The sequence below is a fragment of the Convolutriloba macropyga genome, chromosome 8 (genome assembly GCF_964194025.1).
Source record: "Convolutriloba macropyga chromosome 8, txConMacr16.3, whole genome shotgun sequence".
In the NCBI taxonomy this organism is placed as follows: domain Eukaryota; kingdom Metazoa; phylum Xenacoelomorpha; order Acoela; family Convolutidae; genus Convolutriloba; species Convolutriloba macropyga.
This window is the reverse complement of record NC_134475.1, coordinates 62,255,559-62,274,045: the sequence shown is the minus strand read 5'-3', so window position 1 is coordinate 62,274,045 and position 18,487 is coordinate 62,255,559. Positions and strand designations below refer to the sequence as shown.

Sequence of the window (18,487 nt, the reverse complement as noted above, 5' to 3'; positions counted from 1 at the left end):
AAGGACTGTCAAAAAAGTCAACGTCATCCACACTAACTTTGGCTTGAAGGTTGAAATTTTTTCGTGCTTCAGGTATCGATAAGTTCCCCGAATGACGACAGGAGTTTCACTCTGACTGATTTCTCCCAAATTGAGAAGACAATTCAAACGTGCCAGGAGACTGTCTTCCAGACATCACTCAACTCCTCCTCTGCGAGTGGCAAAAATGCAGTGTCAGATGTGCCCATTTATGTCCAGGTGGTGAAGGAGGGGATCCCAGATGTCACTCTGGTTGATTTGCCAGGAATCAATTATGCAAATGAGGTAATCAAAAGTAAGTAAGTGTAATTCAATTGTACGAATAACCTGGTTAAATTGTTTTCACTCGATAATGAATAGTCGGGTAAGGCTCTAAAATGGCACCCCTGGCTGAACTCCCTGGATTTTTGTTTGATCGTTTGTTTCCAAGATTTAAAACTAACTATTAAACGAGTTTAGGTATGTTGAACTAATTAAAGGAAAAGCACGCAAGGCAAAAATTATGTACAATTTGGGAAACAATCATTGTTAAATTACAATCAAGACATATTGCAGTGGATCCAAGAACCATTATGCATTATTTCTAGGCATCAAGTGGTTGTCCAATTGGAACACCAGAGAAAATTGCAGTAACTATTTCTCTCAAGTTTTAGGCTTCCTTGGTCTGTTTTTCAAAGTGCGGCTTGCTTGCCTATCGGATTGCTTGACCACATCACTTCTAAATCACTGACCTGAAAATGATTGTAGTTTTTTTTGCAGCTGCTAAGCTATAGGCTGACAACCCATAATTAGGTATTCTTGGATTTTAAATGCTCTCGAATTAAGTTTGAAGCAGTTGATGTTGTCGTGTGTCTTATGCAAATTAATTGTTTTTGCTTGGCCGCGCTGGCTTTTTTAAAATCAATCTTGACTTTTCGAGTAATGCGTGATCGAAACTGAGTTAGCATTCGTAATTTTCAGCAGCTGAACTCACTTGAGGGCAGTTTATTATTTATGGTCAAATAAAAAGTGCGTCGAAACTGGTTTTTAAACCTCAAATCTTCCTAGTGGCCTAGTACCTATATATCTCTAATAACACCATTTGAAGAGAATTAGAATGTCCATCGCTATTACCCCACTATTACTGCCCCCAGACTGAAGCGGGCTATTATAGAAGCGAGCCGTCATCAGTCGTTCGGCAGTAATCGATCCGACGTTGGTAGGACATGTTTTTCGGGTCAATCTTACTGATGTTGTTGACAGTATGTTGAGTTAGAGCTGTGTTTAGACAGTATCAAGAGCCTGTATGAGAAGTACATATCACCAGACAATGTCATCATCCTGAATGTGATTTCGGCTGTGACAGACATTCATGCCAACGAATCTGTCCTCTTCGCTCATAAGGTAATGTTCACATTGTCATCGCGACTCTGAATCCTTTTGAAAAATTATAAACTATACATATAAAAAAAGGATATCGATAGGTTGAATAAAAAGATATAAGGATGTCAATAGGTCAAGATTGGCTGAAAAAAGACACCCTAACATATATTTACAAGTTCATATTTAGGACCTCAGCAGTTCTATAATACTGAGTTTAGTAAAAAAAAAATAAGTGCTACAAGAATTTGAACAAGAGTGCATGTTGTGAAACGAAGCAAATGGAGTGTCATATGGAATCAGAGTTACAGCTGTAAATTGGCCTAATCAATTAGTAAAATGGTTAATTTGTAACACTTTAGGTGGACCCTCACGAGAAACGAACCATATCCGTGTTAACTAAACTGGACAAGTGCAGTGAGGGAGATTTGGCTTCGAAGCTGTCAGATCTGAAGTCTTCTGGTGCTAGGTTTGTGCTCGTACGGAACAGAACCACAGATGAGATTCTGCAGAACATGCCTTTTGAAGAAGTTAGGTAAGTACGAGTTGCATTTTTAATTTTTACAAACAGTTTTCTTAACCCTACGTGACTTTTACTTTGGTGATAAAACCAAAAATGATCCAATTGCCACGTATTTCTTTGTTAAATAGCCGCGAAGCGATAGCGGATATTATTGGGGACATCGTGGTTTTTTACAATCCAGGAATTAGTGCTCTGTCTTTTTACAATTCGAAAAATTTGAATTGTATTGGGGCGCTGTCTTTTTTTTAAGATCTGTTCACACATTTTCATGATTTTTGAAGTCAAATTGGAGTAGTGATTTTGGTCACGCCGAAACAGGAAATGGAGCGAAAAAGCGAGTGTTTTTTAATAGCCGCCCTCATCTCAGCCGGTTATTATAGCGCTCCTATTTTTTACAATCCAAGAATTTGATTGTATTGGTGCTCTGTCTTTTTTTTATTTTTGTAAGATGTTTTCACACTTTTCATGACTTTGAGCTTTCAGAACGAGATAAACAGGTAAAGCTCAGCGGGCATCAACTTTCATTAGAGGCCCTTAGACGTGTATAATAGTCTTTCAATTGTTTAGAGTGGCGAAGCTACTGGGAAGGCCGTAATTCAAGGTTAAAAGGTCATTTTTAGGAGTTTTCGAGCCCAAAATGTTCCAAATTTTTGAATTTTTTCGCCATTTTTCGAATTTTTTGTAGGACCAGTCTAAAATTGAGGTTTGAAAACGTTCATAAAGGTCTTCCAAGGCATAATTATTTTTTATGACCGTTTTAAGAGCTGTATGTTTTTGTACTCCCCCAAATATAAACACGCAATTTTATACTAATTTTTACAATTTAAAAAGTTTTAATAAAATTTTAAAAATTTTTGTCATTTTTTGAGCTTTTTCAGCCCTAGGTTTCAAGAAACCTGCTTCAGGGTTTGATAATAGGTTACTACATGGTTCCTAGTGTTAATGGAATGGTTTTTGAACATTTTAACATCACGAGTTTTTGCAATTTTTTGATAAAACGTGCATGTTTTTTAAAGTTTTTGTCATTTTTTAGGTTTCTCAATCATCAAAGGCCACGGAATTTCTTCTACGGTTTAATAATAGGTTACTCCATAGTTTTCAGTGGCAATGAATAAGTAAATGCACATTTTTCTAGAGGTAATGGATTGGTTATCAATTTTTTAATAACATGAGTTTTTGTAATATTTTGATAAAAATTAATTATTTTCAATATTTCTGAAAATTGTTATGTTCCAAATTTATTGACTTTTATGAGCCAGTGAAACTATTTAAGGTTTGAAATAAAAATACTTTATAGTTTCTGGAGAAATTGAAACAGTTCTGAAGATGTTAATATCACGAATTGTAGCATTATTTTGTTAAAGTTTTTAATTGTTTTTTAATTCTAAAAATTTTTGCCATTTCTGAGTGTAACTATCTTTACTGGCCAAAAAAAACTTTTTAGGTCTTGCAGGTGGGTTATATGGCAGAACACCACAGACCAAAAAATGATTTTGAACATCTTATTGCCGCAAAAATTAGAAACTCTTCAAATTTTGTACTTGTAAGTTTTTTTGAAGCGTTCGTCAAATTTCTTGAGTTTATCTACCTTTTGTGGATTCCCTTTCATTTCTTGTGCGTAAATGAGTATACTGAATTGTATCGTATTTGGCCTTCATGGTAAAAGCTTCAAGAGTTTTATACATGATTATTTTCTTATTTAATTTGTTTGATTATTTTAATTTCTCAACTTTGAGATTGTCTTTTTGCTGGGATTGTTCAATTGATCTGCTGGTCAGGTACTCATTAGTTCTCCGTATTTCATTCAATTCTTTGGATTGTTTTTCAGGACTTGTCCTGCTATGTTTTTTTACTTCGTCGAACTTTTTTTCGCTTTACCATTTTGCCGCTTTTTCGACATTTTGCGTGAAATCTTTTTGACTTCTCTGGGCTAGTTTCTCTCTTCTCTCGTTCTGCTAAAAGTGAATTTGAACATCAGTTGCTCCGCAAAGCAATTCAAAATGAACAGAGTCAGAATAAAAAACTGAAGTCAGAAATAGAAACGGGATAAACCCATAAAGCCCAGTTTTAGATGCCCGCTCTTGAACGTCGTTCCTATAAGTCTTAGTTACCATCTCTAATGCTTATTGGTATTGATAGTAGCCCCTGTAGCCTCTCTCTAAGAAACAGAAGTACGTTATGTTCAACTATGAAATGCCATCAAAATAAATCCGACTTAAAAAATGTTTTTGTACAAAAATCTTTTTATTTCAGTATCTATTCGTTCAATCCCAATCATGCTTATTGGAATCAACGGAGGCTATTTTCCGGCAATCTGCCGGGAATGTTTTTTTTTAAATTTTTTGATCTGTTTCTTTTAGAAGTGGTTTTCCCAATTCACTCATAGTCCGTTCTAGGTCTAGTTTTTTTGCTAAGTCAATGAAATTCTTTGAATTGTACGTCAAGACTTGTCCTGCTATGTTTCTTTTTTTGTAAGATGTTTTCACACTTTTCATGACTTTGAGCTTTCAAAACGGGATAAACAGGTAAAGCTCAGCGGGCATCAAGTTTCATTAGAGGCCCTCAGCCGCGTTTAGTAATCTTTCAAGTGCGTAGAGGGGTAAAGCTTCTGGGAAGGCCGCAATTCAAGGTTAAATGGTCATTTTTTGGAGTTTTCGAGCCCTAAATGTTGCAATTTTTCGATTTTTTTTGTCATTTTTCAATTGTTTGTTGACCCAGTCTAAAAAGTGAGGTTTGTAATTGTTGATAAACGTCTTTTGCTAGACATAGTTACTTTTTATGACCATTTTAAGAGCTATATGTTTTGGTACTAAAAACAAACACGCAAATTTAGTCTAATTTTTAACGTTTTTTGAAGTTTTTCTAAATTTTTTGTCATTTTTTGATTTTTTTTAGCCCAAGGTGTCAAGGAACCTCCTCTAAGGATTGATAATAGGTTACTGCATAGATTCTAGTGGTAATAGAATGATTTTCAACTTTTTAATGTCACGAGTTTTAGCAATTTTTGATGAAAACTTGCACTTTGTTTCAAATTCTTATCAATTATTGTGATTTAAGTTTCTCCAGCCTTAGGTGCAAAGAAACTTTTTTAGGACTTGATAATGGGTTATTGAATTGTTTTTTGTCCATGGAATGGTATTCAACATTTTAATTTCACAAATTTTAGCATTTTTTTTTTGATAAATTTGAATTTGAAGTTTTTGAAAATTTTTTAAGGCTTTTTCAGCCTCAAGAACCAAAGAACCTACTCTAGGGTTTGATAATAGGGTACTGCACGTTTTTCAGTGGCAATGAAAGCGTTCTCATTTTTTAGTTTCACGAATTTCGGCAGTTTTTTTAAATTTTGCTTTTTTTTTGGCAAGCTTTTATTCTTCAACAGCGAGTTTTTCCGGCACCATGGGCCCGAGAACATCCTCTAGGGTTTGACGATACGTTACTGCATATCAGCTGGAGGTAATGGATTGGTTATTATTGTTTTAATAACACGAGTTTTAGCCATTTTTTGATAAACTCTAATTGTTTTTTCAATTTTTCTGAAAATTATTGTGTCAAAAAATTTTGAATTTTTGAGTTTAACGATCTTTAGTGGCCAACGAAACTTTTTTAAGTCTGGCAGGTTGGTTACCTGGCAGAACTCCGTATACAAAAAAAATGGTTTAACATTTTTTTATGCAAATTTACAAACTTACTTTTAATTTTGCACCTTTCAGTTTTTTGAAGCATTTGTCATATTTCTCTAACTTCGTCTACTTTTAGTTGATAAAAAATCTTCCATGGCTTTTGTGTGAGTTATTGAGTATATTAATTTGTATCTTATTTGCCGTTCAGCGTAAAAGCTTCAAGATATTTAGCCATGATTATTTTGTTTAGTTTGTTTAATTATTTTAGTTTCAACTTTTGAGATAGTCTTTTTGGCTGGGATTGTTCAATTGATCTGATGGTCACGTAAAATAGTTCTGTTTTTCATTCAGTTCTTTGGATTGTAATTCAGGACTTGTCTTGCTATGTCTTTAATTCGTCGTCCATCGATGATTCTTACGACCTAACTTCTTTGAATTGAGTTTTTCAATGACATCAGTGACTTATACTGCCTTTCAGTTAAAATTTGTGTGCGTGACGTCATTTCTGCTTTTAGGTCAATTGCGTGACCTAGCTCACTCCAAAAAATTACGTCTGTGAACTCACTAATGGAACTTTAATTTTTTTGAACATTTACTAGTTTAGTAGTGTGCAGCAAGATCAATAGTATGCATATAAGTAGTGCCAAACTTATATGCCCTAATTCTTGAGTATTATTCTTGAGGTTTTGATTTCGAATATCAATTTTGAAAATCTTTTTTAGGGCATTTTCCTTATAGACCCTATGTGTCATAAAATTGACAGTCGAATCTGACACAAAAAGTAGTGGTCTATTGAAGGACTGGTGGTCGAGCTGTCTATCTTATTTCTTTGGTTGTTTCAATTCATGGAAGGCCACAAGCGTCTATCGTGGCTATTTTCCGGCAATCTGCTGGCTATGTTTTGTTCATTGTACTATTTATTAATTACTCTCGAACGAAGTTTGAAGCATTTATTGTAAACTTTGTTTGTAAATTTTTTGCTGGACAATTTTTGCGCTTTTGTTCTAGAACATTCTTTGGCTTCTTGAATGATTTTTCACAATTTAGTTCTCCATTTTTCAGTGACCTAAGTTGCTCTCGTTCTGACAAAATTTGTAGTTAAAAGCGATTTTGAGCGAACAAGAAACAACGCCATTGTGGCTTAGTGGTTCAGATGTGAGACTGGCGTCCTCGAAGTCCTAGGGTTCGAACCCCCTTTGGGGTCGGTGGTTTTAGCACCAATAAAAATTTGCTAAGCTACACTCCCTCTAAATTAAGTTGCCGCCACCTGTCCGAGAGCAATTCTTCCAATGTTTGTCAGTTTATGTTTAATTGCTCTCAAATTAACTTTAAACCAATTTTTGTAGTGGATGTGTGTGTGTGTATGTGTGTGTGTTTGTGTGTGTGTGTGTGTTTGTGTGTGTGTGTGTTTGTTTGTTTGTGTGTGTGTTTGTGTGTGTGTGTGTGTGTGTTTGTGTGTGTCTGTGTGCGTGTGCGTGTGTGTGTGTGTGTGTGCGTGTGTGTGTGTGTGTGTGTTTGTGTGTGTGTTTGTGTGTGTGTGTGTGTGTGTGTTTGTTTGTGTGTGTGTTTGTGTGTGTTTGTGTGTGTGTGTGTGTGCGTGCGTGCGTGGATACACGAATGTATGCTGTTCAGGAGACGTAATTTCATTGTGTGAAAGGTGGTTCCTTATTCTTAACCCCCCTCTACAGCAGTTACCCCTTCCCACTCACCACCCCTCACCTAACCCTCCTCGACCTGTCGATTTTTTGACCGCTGCCTTTGTTCTCCGTTGTTCCTTTATCATTGGGGCGGTGATAACACATTTTTCGATTTTTGACGTCAATGGAAGCAAAGTCATGTTGGAGTTGTGGTTTTTGTCACACTGAATTAGTGAATGAGCGTAAATCCAGTTGTTGACCTGAAATTTTCGTGATCTGCTCTTAAATTGGAGTTAAAAACGGCGTTTGAATAATCTTTTTGTTTGAGAGAGTTTTGTTTGCGAGTTTCGTCTTCTTTTCTCGTATTTTTTAGGTTCCTGTGTTATATGGTCAAATGTGTTGTAAAGGCAGTTCGATTTAAAAGAGTTAATTGTTTGATGTTTAGATTATTTAATTCTTTTGACTGTACTCCATCCTTTAACCACTGCTTTTTTTCCTTCTTTTTACACTAGTTTCACATTTATTCGCACGGAGCAGCTGCTAAATTCAATTTTTTTGAATGATTTAAGACATATCAACGTTTGAGTGACGCCATTTCGCTCTCTGCTTCTCGCAAGTGTATTGAGTAATGGCTAAGTGACTCTGCTTGAAGTCACCGAGAACTTCTGGCGTTTATTATAAAGTCAGAATTTCGAAGTGACTTGTGCAGAGTCACTTAACCATGCTTAAAACACGAAACGCGCACGTTTTAAAATGACGAAAGTCAACGAAATTCAAATTCTGGCTGAGTAGCAACTTCTGGTATTTGAACTTCTGGCACTGCAGACTTTCGGCATTTTATAATGTGCACGTGAGTGTTTTAAGGTCTATAACTCAACAAAGTGTCTTGATGACTTTAAACTCAAATTAAATTCAAAATAAATTTGTTTGAAGAAACTCGTACTTGTAATAAAAAGGTTCTAATATAACTGAGTAAGAAAAATCTTTTTGGTGCTAATAGCTTCTGCTTCATCTTTTAATCGGCTTCATTAACTTAATCATCTTATTCCGGTATCAGGTTCTGTGTATTATACGGCACGGGATTCTATTTTTCAGCTATATTCTACAATCTGTCCACTTTTTGATTAATCAATGAGAATAGTGATTGATTAATTGCTCTCAAACCAAGTTTGTAGCAATTATATTAGTCCTGTTGGTCTTTTTTATGCGATTTTTTGCTTGGCCGATTTTTCGTCTGACTCATTTGACTTTTCGCCCTCAAAAACGGGATAAACAGGTAGCGTCCAGTGGGCATTAAGTTCTCTTTTTTTCGCTCTAAATTTAAAGTATAGTAAGAAAACGGTGTTTGAACAAGAATTCACTTTCTCGCTAGTGGTTTTTTTGTTCACATGCGGCATTTTGACATTGATTATCTGTTTTTTTCTTATTTTTTTATCTGATTTTTTTTAAAAACGGTTTTTTCAATTCACTCATAGTCCATTCTTGATCTAGTTTTTCTGTTTAGTCATTGAAAATTCTTTGAATTGTACGTCAGGACTTGTCCTGCTATGTTTTTTATTTCGTCGTCATGATTTTTGTTACGACCATATGACGTCACAGCCACTTTTTGTTCATTCGTTCATGCAATTTCAACTGAATTGCATGTGTGACGTCATTTTTCGCTCTTAGTGGAGCGAGTTTTTTTGTTCATGCGCGTGATTAAATTTTTGGTCACACTTGACTTACCTCACTCTCAAAAATGACTTCCTCACTTTCAAATTGACTTTTATTTCCTTTAATTCAAAGAGATAAGGTCAAATGGGTATGTGTCACTCTAAATGAAGGTTATTTGAGATCAGCTAATAGAGGCAGCGATAACTTATACAGATTTCTAATCAAAATACAACAGATCAGCCTTCAATGAAAAGACGATTTTTTTTGGTCTGTCTTTTTTACGGTTTTTTTTAGACTGCCGATCTACGAATCTATTGCGGCTATTTTGTGGCAATCTGCCAGCTATGTTTTCACACTTTTTGTAACATCAAACATCAGCTGGCCATCGTGAAAATTGTTCAGAAATTGAGTTTTGGATTCACTGAAAGTATAATTTACCACTACGCAAATTGCTTTGTGATCAAGCATGTGATTGCTTTGATAATGGTTAGTAAAGCGTTCTAAAAGACCGCATTCAACTAAAATGTGCCATAATAAAGATATTCAAATATCGATAATAATTTGTATGTCAATTTGGATCTTTTACATTTGTGCCCCCCCCCCGCTTTGTGGGTGCACCAGGTGTACGTGCCGTATATTTACATAATGATTTACTATGTAATGACACATTGGCTGTAATTGGGAGTGCATAATGTACCGGGGGGGGGGAAGCCGTCGATTATTTTCTATCGGAGTAAGATAATAGTTCCTTATTTCTACGCAGATCCCTTGAGGCGGAGTGTCTTTCGAGGTGGAGTGAAGTGGATGAGAACTGCAAGGGTATCCCTGCTCTCTCTAACATCCTAGTCAGTGAAGGATATAAAATGGTGCTGCATTCTGTCTCTCAATTATCTACGCAAGTACGTTAATCAATGTTTTTGTTCACAGATGAACTTTCTTTCATCCCGAATCATTTAACCCCCAAAACTGGTCGACCAAATACATTTTTCCAAACCCTACGTCACCCTTATTATGGGTGTTAAAACCAAAAATAATGACCCAAATCCTACGTATTTCGACTTTTTGTTCATTGCACTAATGAAATTAAATTAAAAAGTGAAATGGGTTTTTTTTGAACAAGAAGGGAAGAGAAAGCAAGAGTATTTGGTACCCATATTTCTATCAGCTGTGGATGTTAATTAAAACAAAAAGCAGATAGCCCTAGTGAGCAAAAATTCGTCTGAAGAAACAAAAATGCGTTTTGGTGTCAAGTGATCAAACAGTGGGCGTCAGATACAACAGATTTTTATGATTTTATTTACCATCAAAGACACGCCGAATTAATTTGAAACCATATTTAATGAGAACGCTGGAACTGAACGGATGTGATCGTAAACTCAGATTTTTTTAGATTGTCAATTGCTGATTTTATGCTATTTTTCTGATTGTAGCTTGCCAACCTACAAGTTCTACAAGTTCTACAGACATTCAAGGACGAAAACTATTTTTCTTGAAGAGAGGTCAAAAACATCATGGTTGGACAAAAGTATTATCCGAAAAGGCTTATCAATTAATAATTGTCTTGAAAAATACTTAAAAGGGAATGAATCAAACAGGCGGGTTAAAAAAGTCTTCAAGAACTACTTTTTCCAACAATTTCAGAAGGACCCAATGGGAAACATTGTCGGCAATGTTTCTTGGAAAGCTTTTAAATTTAAATAACGCTTCATTTTTGAGTTTGTATAATTTGTTTCTTCTACCTGGAGAAGAAAATCTTTTACCTGTTATTTATTACTTATGTTATATCTTTACGCTGCCATTTGTGTTATGTTTAGGCTCCTTGACCTATTTATACTCATTTGGAAATTCAGTGTTTTTTTTTTTCAGGTTCCGAATCTGTTGACAGACCTTAATCGTAGCCTAGCAGAACTTGGACAGCCATGCGAGACGGAGATGGAGAAGAAATCACGTTTTGATGAAATTTCGCGTCTGATGGGCAACAGATTGCGACAGTTACTTGATGGGCTGTCGAGGTTTGACGATCCATACGAAATGTTTCTGAATTCGAACACACAAGAGCTACTCAATAACTACAGAAATGTGTTCTTCGAAACGCAGAAGAGCATTTTCACACAGGAGTTCAAGACACAAATCAAACAATCCTTGTGTAAGTTTTTAAAATACCAGATGAAGCTTATTTTGCGTCTGAACCAATGGGCTAGAATATGTGAATATGTAAATTTAACTACTCCCTTGAGTGTTGATCCCATGTGAATTAGAATTATTCATTCCTCCTAGAATGCTGAATTAGAATTAATTCTTCTCGAACGAAGTTTGAAGCAATTGTTGTAATCGTGTGTCTTTTTAAGCTAATTTTTTTGCTTTACCGTTTTGTTGTTTTGATTTTTTTTCCAGCTTGTTTTTTCACGCTTGATTTTTGCGTGATCTTAAATTGCCTTATTCTCTGAAATTAAGTCTGTTGCTAAAACAAAACAGAAGTTTTCGCACCATAAATATTGCCTTGCCTGCCGTTTGAGCAATTCGTCCGACGGTAGTCGGTCTGTGTTTTTTTTTTGTGCGGGATCACACTTTTAATCAAATAGGATCAGATATAGTTTTTCAATTCGAAGGCTTTCGCATTAATTAGTTTTGTTTGCAGTTAGCATAGCAGCGGCGACAGAAGTAAGAAACCTATACACCTGATATCACTTTTGGCACATTTTCCCCAAGCATGTTCGATCATGCGCGCGGATGAAAAGTTCTTGGCAATTATTCCCTATATGTTAGGACTTTTCTCTAAATGGTTAGAAGACTTAACTTAACGCCACTCTGAAGTAGACAGGTACCTTCTTTGTTTATAAGTTTTTACACAAACTTGTATGTTTTAGAGAAAGCTGTTTTTACGCACGGTCAGGGAAGAAATGACTAATGGGGTATCATGCAATGGGGGGTCATAGAGTGAAAATCCTATGAGGATAATAGGGTATTGCTTTTGCGTGGGGATAATAGGTTTTATTGGCTACATGTAGAGATGCTACTTGGAAAATTCTGAAGTTGGAAATTAAATTCATTCGATTTATTGCATGGAGATAATAGGGTATAGCTTTGTCATACGGATAAAGCGTTTAGAACTGGTTGTTTGCAAACAGGTAAAAGAGCGAAGATTTGAAGAAGGATGGAAGGGATCAGAATTGCATGTGGGTAATAGGGAAAACAACGTTTTCCCATGGGGGACATCTTGCACATCTGTAATAGGGCAATTGAATGGGGGTCAATAGGGTAAAACATTGCATGGTATAGATCGGGTATGAACCTGACTTTAGGATATTAAGATATACGATCGAATATCTGCATGATGGGGCTCAATTTTGAAAAAAGATTTTAAGGGTCAGAACTGCAAGGGGGTAATAGGATATAGAATTGTTATAATCAGAATGTGGTATAGTTATGAATATCTGCGAGAATATGAATTGAGTTATAATTTGAATTGGTACAGTAAAGTATGGTTTTGCATGGGCATGGAAACGTGAAATTTGGCCATCTTGTTAGTAAGAAATGAATTTGAGTATCTGCAGGCGCGTAACAAGGTGAACATTAAAATCAAGTTTGTTTGGTTTAGCATTGGATGGAGACAATAGGGTATAGATTCCAATACCTGCAAGAGGGTAAACAAAGTGATGGTTTGAATCAGGAAAATAGCGTGTAGTATCACGTGTCAATTATTGAGAAAACATTTGGCATAGGAATAGTACCGTATATATTGGGTTATCTGCAAACGCGGAAAAAGGGCGGAGATGTGAATCAGGATACTAGAGTGTAGTACTGAGTGGAAATAAAAAGTAAGCTTTGTCGTGGTGAGTTTGGTGTATAAATTTTAATATATACAAGCATGTAATATAAATGACATCTTGAATCGGTATAGAGAGTTAGATTTGCATGGAGAGTAATAGGGTATAGTTTTACCATCGGAATAAAAAAGTACCAGATAATAGTTTGCTAACCAAAAGTTCACTCACTAGTGAACACTAATAAAAAAATACTTCTGCTCAAATAAATTGTACTTGGGCCACCAAAGGTCAAGTGTACATCATTTTCTTCCTCTTAAAGGGCAAGTCAAAGAAGAAAATTTCCTAAGTAATAATGGTTTACATAGTGAAAGCTAACACAAAACTACTTAAAAATGTATTAATATGCTCATACAAAATATAGCTGAGTCATCATATGTCAATTGTACATCATCAAGTTCCCATTAAACGTTGTTTCATATGGAAAAACGAACACAAAAACAAATTTATGTCAATTGTGTCTAGACAAAGCATATATGAGTCATCAAAGGTCAATTGTTCATCAGTTTTTTCCGCCTAATATACAAGTCCCTGACGAAAATTTCTTAAATAAAATTTGTTTCATTGGTGAAAACTAAAATGAAATCAATTAAATTAATGTTTTTTTGTCCATACAAAGTATATATGAGTCATTAGAGGTCAATTGTCCAATAATTTTTTCCTGTTAATATACAAGACCCAGAGAAGAGTCCTAAATAAAAAGTTGTTTCATTAGAGAAAATAAACAAAATTCGTATAAAGAGTTTTCAAGTTTTTCCACCGAAATTATGAGTCATCAAAAGTCAACTATTCATCAGATTTTTCCTCTTATTGTACAAGTCTCAGAGAAAAGTTCAGAGAAAAGTAAAAGTCTCAGAGAAAATTAAAAGATGCTTTTTCAGTGAAAACTAACAGAAAACTACTTATGAAAGTGCCATTTTTGCTCATTCAGACTCTATATGAGTCATCAAATGTCCTTGTAGATCATTTTTCCCTCTTAATATACAAATCCCAGAGAAAAACTTCTGATTTAAGAATTTGCTCCTTAGTGAAAACTAACATAAAAACATTTAAAGTAATGTCAATTTTTTTCTATACGAAGTACATATGAGTTATCAGAGGTCAATTGTACATTAATTTTTTCCTCTAAATGTAAAAGTCTCAGAGAAAAGCTCCTTGAGTAAAAGTTGTTCTATAAGTAAAAACTAACAGAAAAGTACTTAAAAATGAAGTTTACATAGGGAACTTTCTCTGGGACTTGTACAATAAGAGCAAAAAATTTATGTACATTTGACCTCGGAAAACATATATATATACTTTGTTTGGACAATATTGACAATTTTTTAGACTACTTTTGTGTTTATTTTCACTAATGAAACAACTTTTCCTTAGGATTTTTTGCTCTGGGAATTAAGAGGAACATTTTAATGTACAATTGACCTCTAATGACTCATATATACTTTGTATGGACAAAAGATGACATTATCTTAATTGATTTCGTTTTAGTTTTCACCAATGAAACAAATTTTATGGAAGAGGTTTTTCTCAGGGACTTGTATATTAGGCGGAATTATTGTTTTTGTGTTAGTTTTGTCTGATGAAACAACTTTTACTGGGAACTTGCTGATGTACAATTGACATTTGATGACTCAGATATAGTTTGTATGAGCAAAGTGATAATTAATTAGTTTTTTGTTAGTTTTCACTATGTAAACAATTATTACTTCAGAAATTTTCTTCTATGACTTGCCCCTTAAGAAAAAAATGATGTACAATTGACCTTTGATGGCCCACATAAACTTTATGTGAACAAAATTGATACATTCTAAAGTATTTTTTGTTTTAGTGTTCACGATTGAGTGAAATTCTGTTTAAGAAACTTTTATCTGGTACTTTTTTATTCCGATGGTAAAACTATACCCTATTAATTAGTTTTTTGTTAGTTTATGGTAAAACTATACCCTATTAATTAGTTTTTTGTTTTCACTATGTAAACAATTATTACTTCAGAAATTTTCTTCTATGACTTGCCCCTTAAGAAAAAAATGATGTACAATTGACCTTTGATGGCCCACATAAACTTTATGTGAACAAAATTGATACCTTCTAAAGTACTTTTTGTTTTAGTGTTCACGAGTGAGTGAAATTCTGTTTAACAAACTTTTATCTGGTACTTTTTTATTCCGATGGTAAAAGTATACCCTATTAGTCTCCCTGCAAAACTTTACTCTCTAAACCGAGCCAAGTGGTCTATTATATTACATGCTTGTTTATTTTGAAGTTTATACACCAAACTCACCACGACAAAGCTTACTTTTTATCCCCACTCAGTACTACACTCTAGTATCCTGATTCACATCTCCGCCATTTTTCCGCGTTTGCAGATAACCCAATATATGCGGTACTATTCCTATGCCAAATATTTACTCAATAATTGCCATGTGATACTATACGCTATTTTCCTGATTCAAACCATCACCTTGTTTACCCTCTTGCAGGTTTTGGAATCTATACCCTATTGTCTCCATCCAATGCTAAACCAAACAAACTCCATTTTAATTTTCACTTTGTTACGCGCCTGCATATACTTAAATTTTATTTCCTAAAACAATGGCCAAATTTTACCCTTCCATCCCAAAAGAAAACTAGACCTTACTATGCCAATTCAAATCCTAACTCAAGATATATTCTGGCAAATATTCAAAACTATACCTCGTTCTGATTATAACAATTCTATATCCTATTACCCCCATGCAGTTCTGAACCTTAAAATCTTTTATCAAAATTGACCCCCATCATGCAGATAATCGATCGTATATCTTACTATCCTAAAGTCAGGTTCATACCCGATATATACCATGCAATGCCCTATTGACCCCCATTCAATTGCCTTATTACAGATGTGCAAGTTTTCCCCCATGGGAAAACGTTGTTTTCCCTATTACCCACACGCAATTCTGATCCCTTCTATCCTTTTTCAAAGTTTCGCTCTTTTACCTGTTTGCAAACAACCAGTTCTAAACGCTTTATCCGTATGGCAAAGCTATACCCTATTATCTGCATGCAATAAATCGAATGTAATTTCCAACTTCAGAATTTACCGAGTAGCGTCTCTACATGGTACTTCAATATAACCTATGGTCATCCACTATAACCTATTATCCCCATGCAAAAGCAACACCTTGTTATCCTCATGGGACTTCCACTCTTATTACCCGCCATTGCATGATAACCCGTTAGTCATTTGATTCCCTGCCTGCTTACAAACAAACAGTTTTCTACCATATACAAGTATGTGTAAATTCTGTAAATGCTCATTATAAACAAACAAGGACCTGTCTACTTCAGAGCTGCATTAAGGTAAGTTTTTAAATTTTCAGGCAAAATTCCTAACGTTTAGTGAATAATTTCCAAGAACATTTCATCCGCGCGCATGATCGAACATGTTTGGGGAAACCGTGCAAAAAGTGATATCAGGTGTATAGGTTTCTTACTACTGGCGACTGCAAAGTTGACAGTGTTAAACCGATTGTTAAACCGAACCAATTCCAGTCGGATTTCGTTTACCAAAAGGAACCCAAAACTAAAAATGTGAAACTTCACAGAAATCGATGGTATTATTGCGACAAATTCTGCGGAGAAGCGAACTGGTACACTCGATGGGGCCATTGGAAAGTGGACGCTACGGGAACCGTACGTGAGTTCTTTTTAGTTACCTGCTTGCGTTGCTTACTGACAATATTGTCTTCGTAAAATTTGGTGTTAGTATAATTGTTCAAAGGCATAACTCTTACGTTGATTGAAATCATCTTTTTCAATTAACTAATATTGCACGAGCTAAATGCTACTCTAATTTTTTTTTAAAGTTTTCATGGTTGAAACTAAGTCGCAGTGATGAGAGCGTGAATGAATTTGGTGCATTCAGGTCAAAACAAAAAATAATTTGTAATATCTTCAATGAGGCAAAGTTTGTAGGATGATGTAAAACAAGAGCTTAAAACTACCATCCAACCTTTCACCTCAAAAATGAAGTTACTGAGGTGTTGCTCGCTGGCTGAATTTTATATTAGCAACGTCGGCTGCGCTTTTATCAACGCTTTCATGATTTTTCCGTTGCAATGCAAAATAAGTTCCATTATCACATGAAGTTTTGCGGGGCGTACCACGACACAAAAAATGGAGCTGAATTTCTGTCAAAGACGAATTAGGAAAATGACGAATATATTAACCTTACTGTGTATACCTCTGTCCTAATTTAAGAACACGTCAATTTTTAAGTTGCGAAGCATGAACTACTCTTTATTTTGACAGTTTCTTATCTATGCTTTTTTTTGTTTAATAAGCAAGAATGTGGATCACCGAACCTCCTTGCTTTGTTGAATGCTTTCAAGCTTTATGCGTCTGTAGACCTTGCATAGATATCGTGTTGTTTTTTGATGGTTTTTTGCTGATTTTTGTTTACATCATTAATTGCTCGCAAACAATGTTTGTAGCAATTATATTAGTCATGCTGGTCTTTTATGCAACTTTTGTACTACCTACTTTTCGTCCGAAAGTTTTCCGTGTGAACATTTGACTTTTCGTCGTCAAAAACGTGATAAACAGGTAAAGCACTGATGGCATTAAGTCGCTGAGCAGCTCTCTTAGAGCCTTAACAGTCTCTAAGTATGCGATTTGCTGAAACTGTTTAGACAAATTCATGGTGCGTAGTGCGTTCTTCTGAGTTTGAGACCCCCCCCCCCCCCCACCTACTCCGCCGTTTGTCCGTTAGTTTTTTTGCGCACCGCACCCGAAAAATGTTGCTTGGCCATTCTAGTCTATTCTTTGACTGCGTGCGTGACTTTTGCACACATCGGACTTTTCTATCGGAATTTTCTGCACTCAGTTAAATTCTTTGGATTATACCAAATATGTTTTTGACATTCCACTAAGGGTATCCCCTCACTGGATTGACAAGCCTGTCGTTTGAGAGTAATTATGTGTTTTAGCCAAAACAATTGGAATCAATTTGCCCAATTTCCTGTCACACCCTGTGTTCAAACTGATGTTGGACCGTCTTCTAATGAACTCGGGCCTATATAAACTCACCACGCACAATCTACTCTTAGGCTCCTTCGAATCAAATAAATATCCTTTGGACTCCAAGCAGAACTCAGGACTTATGGCCTACATTGCAATTGTAATCGAAACTCTATTTATGGAGTCCTTGAGGGAGCGAAGATTGGCCGAGAAGTTCGAAAGAAAACTGAGCAAAGATATGTCAGCAATGCTTCAAAATATGGGCAGCGAAACTAGTCAGTTTTTAAAACAGTTAATTGATGCCGAGTTAATTGCGGGTCCATATACCGCAGACTCGGCCTACATATCTACGATACAAAGGGTTGAAGAGCAAATTAAAACAATGAAAGATAAAGACAAGTCTAGCGATTCTATGAGCAGTGGATTGCAACAGGGTGCGAGTTTATTCGGTGGACCTCCGAAAATGAGTGCAAACCAACAAATGGGTAAAGCGGTGGCAGGTGGAAAAGGACAAAAAGGTGGCAGTGTTTACTTAGTGGATGATTTTTCGGTGGATTTAAGTGAGATTGACGGAGTTTTAGCCGAAAATCCTTCTGTCGAAAGTGTCGCTGTGTTTCAAATGCAAGTCAGGTATGTTTCTAACGATTTGGTTGATGATACTTTACAGAACAGTTTGCTATGAACTGTTAATGCCATGGTACACTTTTGAAACAAGCTTTCCCTTATCGCGGTGTGTTAAAACTGTTTATGGTTCCTTGTCGTATAATAAAAGAATTATAGAAGGAGCTTGGGGAATAAAATTGATATTTTGACTTAGCTTTGTACGTTCTGACTTATTAATTTTTCATAACTCTT

General features: G+C 35.4%; 1 protein-coding gene across 2 annotated transcripts in view; it reads left to right on the top strand.

Annotated features, from left to right (window-relative positions):
* LOC142344905 (uncharacterized) overlaps positions 1-18,487 on the top strand; it is a 72,791-nt gene that overhangs the window by 49,365 nt on the left and 4,939 nt on the right. For both annotated transcript variants that reach the window (XM_075396960.1, XM_075396961.1), the window contains exons 3-8: positions 73-313; positions 1,286-1,401; positions 1,740-1,912; positions 9,574-9,709; positions 10,677-10,956; positions 17,602-18,262. In XM_075396960.1, the coding sequence (XP_075253075.1) occupies positions 73-313; positions 1,286-1,401; positions 1,740-1,912; positions 9,574-9,709; positions 10,677-10,956; positions 17,602-18,262 (1,607 nt within the window). The remainder of the gene's footprint in view (positions 1-72; positions 314-1,285; positions 1,402-1,739; positions 1,913-9,573; positions 9,710-10,676; positions 10,957-17,601; positions 18,263-18,487) is intronic.